Below are 8,152 nucleotides of genomic sequence, written 5' to 3'. Positions count from 1 at the left end.
ATGGTTATGAAGTATGTTTTAAAAAATATAATTCATATTATCTTAAATGTTTTTGGTTTAAAAAAATAAAATTTGTTTAATATTCATGCATAAAAAATGTTTGTGTATTAAAATAAAGTAATTTAATTAAATTAGAAAAAGAAAAAAAAAGTTGAAGTGTTAGGAGTGTTACCACTTCTTACCAAATGCTAACCTTAGGTGTTAAATGAAAAAAAATGAGGTGGCATCCAAAAAGCTGATGTAGCAAGGTGTTAAGAGTGTTACCACTCCCCTTAGCCTAATTGGTTCGGGGTTCTTTTCTTGGATGGATCAATCAAAAGACAATTTCTCTCGAATTAGGTTTAATGCACGTGACAATTTAGGTTTTCGCATATTTCGTCTTTTTTTTATTAGTTTTATCTAGTAGGTTACAGTTTTTTCTGTTTCAATGTCGAATCATGGAGGATCGAGTTATGTTGATAGGCATAAGGGTTCGAATGATACTAAGGGATGCATATTTGACCTAAGAGGGAATACACAGAATGATAGGTTTGTGCTAATGATTTAAATCTCATATCGAATAATATTTACGTTGTTTTCCACCATCACTACAACATTAACACCCTATGGCGACAACAATATACATATACCAAACAAAAAACAAACAATATACATATACCAAACAAACAAACAATATACATATACCAAACAAACAAACAACAATCACACATATACCAAACAAGCAACACAATCACAGATATACAAACCAAACAACACAATTCTATAATCAAAAGATGATCAATTTCAATTTTAATTTCATGAAAACTTATGCATATATACAATTTCAATTTCAATAAAAATTACAAAAAAAAAAACTAACCTGTGTTTCGTTCTTCTTGCTGTGATGGACGGACTTCGCTTGTCAAAATCAATGGTGATCCTCCGGTGGTGGATGGTGGTCACCAAAAATAAATAAAATCAGAAAAAAAATAAACACCAAAATCGATCGTGATACATGCTGTGTTTTGTTACCTGCAATAAAATACGAAGGGTGGTGAATGAGATAAGTTGGAACGATGGGTGCCGGTGAACAACTCGCGGTGGGGAAGCTTGAGGTGGTGGAAGACGGACGGTGGTGCTTCACCACCGGTGAACAATTCTAAACACCAAAAAAACCCAAAATTCGGGGTAAAAATCATTAGCACACAGCAATAACAAACGAAATAGGAGTAGAAAACACCTTATTACCTGGGGCTAATTGCCGGTTATGGAAGTTGGAATCTGATTTTCATTGGAGAGGTGAAAGGAGGCTGCGTCGCTGTGCAAATGAACGAAGACTGCGTATTTTTTAGGGTAAACCCCTATGCTGGCGACATGTTGTCGGTATAGGGTCTTATAAACGATGCCGTTTCGTTTTTTGCTGATACAAAAAAAAAATTAAAAATTAAAAACCTGTGCAGACGACATGTCATCGGGATAGTCCTATCACGCGGATCGTCATGTGTCCTGCCGACAACAAGTCGTCAGTATAGCATACACAAAACTACGTTGTTTTGTATTTTTGGCACATGAAATAAAAATAAATGAAAAATATATTTTTTATACCTATACCGACGACATGTCGTCGGCATAGAATTTCAGAATACTGCGAATATTTTTGTCGTTCCCGCCAGACTTGTACCAACGACTTGCCGTCGGAACAGACGTCCAGGTGAAAGTAAATTGGTCAAAGTTTGCAAAAGGTACGACGACGACAAGTCGTCGGGATAGGGATACTTTTAGCGACGACAATCGTCGTCGGGATAAGTGTCGTCTGCATAGCTCGGTATCCTTGTAGTGCATCAACATTTGGGAATAATGGAACGAATGTGCGAAACACAGAACTTTGGTGGATGTCTTTATTGCTATGTGCCCATCAAATTATTTGGCAAAATGTTTGGATTTTTCTGATTCAGTAAGATGGAGGGCCTATAAATATTAACAATAAAGAACTCTTCTTATTGGATGGGAAGTTACAAGATCTTTTTTATAGTAGCAAAGTTTGATGGGAACAAAAAATGATATGAAAGCCATGGTGGTATTGAGAAATAGAAAGAACATACACACGAGGGGTTAAATCCTAACAATAGATTGCCAAATGTAACACTTGTAAAGTTGGGGCTAGAGTTTTAACCCTTAAGCGAATTTCTATATAATTAATATTAAAATAAATAAATCAAATAATAATAATTAAATAAATAAAATTATAATATAGTAAATCATAATAATAAGGATTAATATGAAATTCATGGCTTTAAATAAATAAAATCCAGAATTTTAGTCAAAGTTTTGTAAATTAAGAGTTGACTTGGGTAAATTAAGAAATATCTCTCATGTAACTCACTTCACTCCGATACAGAATAACTTTGTTAAAAAATAAGTTGGTTAGGGCTGATTTGGTAAATATAAAAGCTAGTCAAAGAGTTAGCATCATTTTTGAAGCCAAATAAGTGAAACCACAAGTTGAGGGTCCAAATATGTCAAATTGAAAAATATTGAATATAAACTCTCACTCTCACTCTCTCCTATTTTCACAATTCATATATAAGAGAGAGAGAGAGATTTTGATGAATTAAAAAGGAATGAATGCTTAATTGAAGTTCTCTAGAAGATTTGGTGCTTGAATTATCGAAAGAGGCTTACTAAGGTAGCATTTTCATTCATCTTCATCGTTTTAGTGACCTATGGTTTACTATAACACTCATATGGTGCACATACAACCCTAATAACTTTGAATCTAAGTTTTCTCTAGTTATACATGCAATAAAGTTCCAAAGCTTGAAGCCTACAACTAGCATACAATTTTGGTACGTGAATCATAAAATCAAGTTAGAATAATACCTCTTTATTGTAGCTTGTAGTTTTGGTCTTTCAAGAGCTTAGTACCTCAAGTGTGATTTATCTTGTGATGATGATTAGGTGTTAGAATCGATTTCTAATTAGAATCTCCTTGTTAATTCATTAGTCTATAAATAATATCATTTAATGTTGCTTGAATTAAATTTGTGATGTGATTTTGAAACTCATAAACCTTAGATTAATGAATTAGTAATCTAGAGTTTAAAGGATAAATTTAGTAAGTGTTATAACTTGGATGTGTGTGTGTTGAACTCTTAATCTAAGGTTATGAGTTCAAAGCATGAGGCTAATAACTTATATTTAGGTTAATGGAATGATTTCAAACTATTTATGGAGTTCATGTGTTCTTATGGCCATTTTGAATCTAATATGTACATGAATTGGTTTATTTCATTAGATTATAAATTATTTTTATGAATTTAGTTTGGAATTATCATTCAGAATCATAATGTTTGAGATCTACAGTCAAGTGTTGGAATTTGAGTTAAAGTCTATGAACTCTCAAGGTGAATGTCGGAATTAAATTATTTGAATCTTCATTTTAGCTTGCTAATCATTGAGTTAATGATTAAGTTAGGATGTTAACGAGTGTTTAAAACATGTAATTGAATGTTAGATAATTATAATAATTCATTAGGAGCTGAAGTAATGAAGTTGGGATGGATTTAGACATATTTTGGAGGCTTAAAAATGTTTAACCTCAAATTTCTTTTGTTTGGGAATCACTCAACTGAGTGGAATTTCAAGGAAAAATCCACTCGATCAAGTATAAAGCTGAGAGGATTGTGAAAATGTTATAACTTTGATTTTATTGATCCGTTTGACCTCAGACCACCTCCATTGGTTTTCAAATGCTAATTGTCATTAAGTGCTTAATTAGTGGTTATGTACTTAGTTATACTTTGATGTATAGGTAACCATTAGTCATTCAAACACTATTAGAACTATGTCTGTGCATTTTTTAAATGATTTTTTAATGAACTTTTGAATATTGGGATTCACTTGTTTTGAAAAGTGATTTTGATATGAACATGTGCATTCACTTAGGATAAACATGAATTATATAGCCATTTATGCCATGGGTATACTAAAAATTAAAATTTACGCTTTTAATCTTTAAAATGGCAAATTAATATTTGGGTGATGATCTATACATAACATTTATTAGTCATACACAATAAATTATGTTTTATACGGTTGTACAGTACAGTCATCTAAAATATAAATGCCAAAACAATGTTGTGTACAAATCACTAATGCGACAAAGTGCAATAGTACATGGGAGTGAAATAAAAAGGGAAAATGACTTGGGAAGGTAATTAACTTTTCTGTAAGTTCACATCTGGGTAACTATCTTTTTTTGTACACATCTAGGTAACAAATTTGTTGGAAGTGTTCACATATGACCATTATGACTGACTGTAGCAGGTTACATCTTAGATGTGAACACTTTCAACAAGTTCGTTACCTAGATGTGTACAAAAAAAATAGTTACCCAAATATGAACAAAAAGAAAAGTAAGAGTAAATTACACGAATGGTCACTAACTTATTTTTTTAACTCGGATGGTCCCTACTGTTTAATTTTGTTGGGCGTTTGGTCTCTGTCTTACCTAAAAAGACTATTGTGCCCTTATTAATTTATTTTTTAATTAATTTTCTTATTTATGTATTTATTTTTTATATATTTAAAAAAATTAATAGACCTCACATATTTGTATCTCCCCATCTTTGTGCTCAATATCATTTAATGTAATAGTTGACCCAGCCTCTTGTTTTTTGAAAAAACCCTCCACTTCAATTGGTATTTTTTCACGAAAAGCAGACATGATATAACAAATCCAATGTTTCCCTAAGATTTCGAATAATGTCCCGAATTCAAGTTGATTCTATTTTGCATCTGCCTCAGAGAAAGACGATCAAACAATTCCCAATCATGGTCCTTGCGGATCGGATCATCCCTATAATATACATTTTTTTTCTTTATCTTTAGTGGATGAGGAGATACAAATATGCGAGGTCTATTAATTTTTTTAAATATATAAAAAAAATAAATACACAAATAAGAAAATTAATTAAAAAATAATAATAAGGGCACAATAGTGTTTTTAGGTAAAACAGAGACCAAACGCGCAATAAAAATAAACAGTAGGGACCATCCGAGTTAAAAAAATAAGTTAGGGACCAAAAACACAAATTCCCCCAAACCACAGGGACCATAAACAGTAGGGACCATTCGTATAATTTACTCTTACTTTTCGTTTTATTTATATAACTATTTTTTTTAAACACATCTATGTAACGAAGTTATTGAAAGTGTTGACATCTATGATGTAACCTGCTACAGCCGGTCATAATGGTCATATATGAACACTTCCAACAAGTTTGTTACCTAGATGTGTACAAAAAAAAAAAGATAGTTATCCAGATGTGAACTTACTGAAAAGTTAATTACATTCCCAAATGATTTTCCCAAATAAAAATAGGGAAAATGACGTATAGGCCCTATAATGTTTTTAGGGTTTACCTATTTAGCCACTTAACTTATTTTGTGGCTTAATAAGGTAACGAATTACAATTTGTCGGGTCGATTAAGTCCTTATTTTAATTGTGAAGGGGTTAGCCGGTCATTTTAAGTCCACCTCCTTCAACTAACACCACATCAGATGCTGACTGTGACTTTCGTCTAATGCCATGTCATTAATTAGTCGCTTCCTTCTTACTGTCGGTATATGCTTTATAAAAGAACCCTTTTACCTCCACTGTTCAACACTTCATCGATAAACCCTTTTTTGTGAGCTGCTTCTGCATCCTCAAGCATGGAACCTGTATTCTTACAAGTAGATGTCCACTTCCAAGGAATGTTCGCCAGAAACCCCATATGCTACACCGGTGGAATTACTCAGAGGTTTTCGGACATCGATTTCACAGGAATGGACAAGGATGGGTGTGTTGCGTTCATCGAAAGGTTCACTGGGGAAAAGTGTGAGAAGCTCTATTACTGCCAACCTGATATTGATTTTCCAAAAGGTTTGACTCTAATGTGCAATGACCCCGATTATTACGACTTCATAGCAATTGCATATGAATGTGGTGTTATACTCGCTATGTATGTAGACCAATTTGGGAATAGTAACATACAGGAATGGTTAGATGAACACAAAGACGAGTTTTTTGGTAACGTACAGGAAGAAGTACTTGATGGTGCAGGACTGGTTAATGAAGTTGCAACAGGGCATCAGGATGTGGGTGACACAAACGATGACGAAGCGAATGGCGGCGATGATGACGACGAAAATGAGGATGTCGATGACGATGAGGATGACCATCAGAAGCCTCATTTTTTTTATAAAGGGTAATGAGATTCAGGTAGATATGGGTGAGAAAGTAGGTGTAAGTGGGGCAGTAGAAGAAGACATGGGTGACAATAAAGATGTTTATCCCGAATTGCCAAACATTTTCAATGATAAGCTCAATTGGAAGGAGCAGGAACCTGTTTTAGGTATGAGGTTTGAGATTCCTAAGCAATTGAAACACATGCTTTGTAACTATGCTGTCGCGAATGGTTATCAATTATGTTTTGTGAAGAATGATACTAGACGATTACTTGTCAAATGCTGTGATGGAAAATGTACTTTTAGGCTTTGGGGTTCTTGGATGAGTGATGATAAGTCTTTCCAGATAAAGTCTCTTATCGGTGAGCATAATTGTGCAAAAAATTTCAAATTAGGGACCCACTTTAAGCACCAATTTTATAACAATCAAAAGATGAGCGTCCGATTACTTAGAGAGGAGGTAAAAACCGCTTTTGGGATTAATGTGAGTATGAGTCAGTGTAGGCGAGCCAAGAGTTATGCATTGAGTCTAGCTGAAGGCACAATAGCTAAAAATTATGCAAGAATATGGTCATATGGTGAGGAGATTAGAAGATCAAATCCTGGATCCACAGTTAAAATTTGTGTTGATTCAATGCCCGATGGTAAGAATTATTTCAGCAAAATATACATATGTTTTGCATCAGTAAAAGAGGGATGGAGGGTAGGATGTAGGAGGATCATTAACCTGGATGGTTGTTTTCTGAAAAGTTTTTGTCAAGGGGAGTTGCTTTGTGCTGTGGGTAGAGATGCTAACAATGGAATATTCCTGATTGCTTGGGCAGCTGTTAGTGTGGAAAACAAAGAGAATTGGAAATGGTTCATAGAAACTCTTTCAGAAGATTTGCAATGTTGGAATGATGGACATGGCATGGTTCTAATTTCGGATCAACACAAGGTATGGTTCAAAACTAGTGCATGTTCTAAAATTACTAATTGTTATTCGAATTTCAAACATTAATGTGACTTATGTAGGGTTTGATTGAGGCAGTAAAGGAAGTATTTCCAGCAGCCGAACATAGGCAGTGTACTAGACATATCTATGCGAATTTTAGAAAGAGATTTAGTGGATCCAAGTTTGAAAATCTGTTTTGGAAAGCGAGCAAGGCAACAACTGAAGCATAATTTAATGTAGTTATGAAAGAGATTGGAAAATTCAATCCGAAAGCAGTTGTGCATCTTATGGATAGAGATTCAAAGACTTGGTCTTTGGCTTTTTTCAGATTTCATAATTCTTGTGAGTCAGTAGAGAATGGTTTTTCAGAGAGTTTTAATAGTGTGATTGTGGATGCCCGGAAGAAACCAATAATAAGCATGTTAGAGGACATTCGTATATATGTGATGCAAATGATGGTGACTATGAAACTAACCGGACAAGGATGGAATCGTTATTCTGTTTGTCCAAATATCAGAATACGGTTGAATATGCTCCATACTGAGCAAAGATTTGTACATTTATCCAATTACATTACTACCTGACTCTTCACATCTCATGATATTTTCGGTTTTCATCTATATATGTAGGCATTGGCAGGTCATATCTTGTGGGGGGATGAAGTTTGAGGCAAGGAAAATAGACGAGGCGTTTACTGTTGATGTTGAAAAAAAGGAATGCAGCTGCAGGCTATGGCAACTTAATGGATATGGCTGCGTACACTCAGTTGCCACCTTAGCCTACTTAAATATCACACCTGATGGTCCATATGTAGATCCAATGTACTTGGCTGCATTATAACATAATACTTACAAACAGCCAATCCATGGTATGAATGGGAAAAATTTGTGGCCTTCTACTGACTTGATACCCCCTTTGCCTCCATTGAAAAGACGTATGCCAGGCAGGCCAACAATAAAGAGAAGAAGAGATGCTTCTGAACGGATGGGAAAACACTCTGTCTCCAA

At 34.2% G+C, this 8,152-nt stretch overlaps 1 protein-coding gene across 1 annotated transcript; it reads left to right on the top strand.

Moving 5' to 3' along the window:
- The first annotated feature begins 6,251 nt into the window (after positions 1-6,251).
- LOC145126668 (uncharacterized) lies at positions 6,252-7,375 on the top strand. Its single transcript, XM_079061991.1, has 3 exons — positions 6,252-6,855; positions 6,973-7,148; positions 7,226-7,375. Exons 1-3 carry the CDS (start codon positions 6,252-6,254, stop codon positions 7,373-7,375), a joined length of 930 nt encoding a protein of 309 aa, XP_078918117.1.
- The last annotated feature ends 777 nt before the right edge of the window (positions 7,376-8,152 follow it).

The sequence above is a fragment of the Lactuca virosa genome, chromosome 7, assembly GCF_052849685.1.
Source record: "Lactuca virosa cultivar CGN04683 chromosome 7, Lactuca_virosa_CGN04683_v6, whole genome shotgun sequence".
Lineage (NCBI taxonomy): Eukaryota > Viridiplantae > Streptophyta > Magnoliopsida > Asterales > Asteraceae > Lactuca > Lactuca virosa.
The sequence above is the reverse complement of the archived record's forward strand: the minus strand, read 5'-3'. Positions and strand labels throughout refer to the sequence as shown.

Bases quoted from the DNA above. Each gene is read 5' to 3' on its own strand.
- LOC145126668 (XM_079061991.1), top strand. From the start codon at position 6,252: ATGGGTGAGAAAGTAGGTGTAAGTGGGGCAGTAGAAGAAGACATGGGT. The intron at 6,856-6,972 runs GTAAGAATTATT...GTTTTTGTCAAG, and splicing joins TGTTGATTCAATGCCCGATG to GGGAGTTGCTTTGTGCTGTG. The intron at 7,149-7,225 runs GTATGGTTCAAA...TGACTTATGTAG, and splicing joins TAATTTCGGATCAACACAAG to GGTTTGATTGAGGCAGTAAA.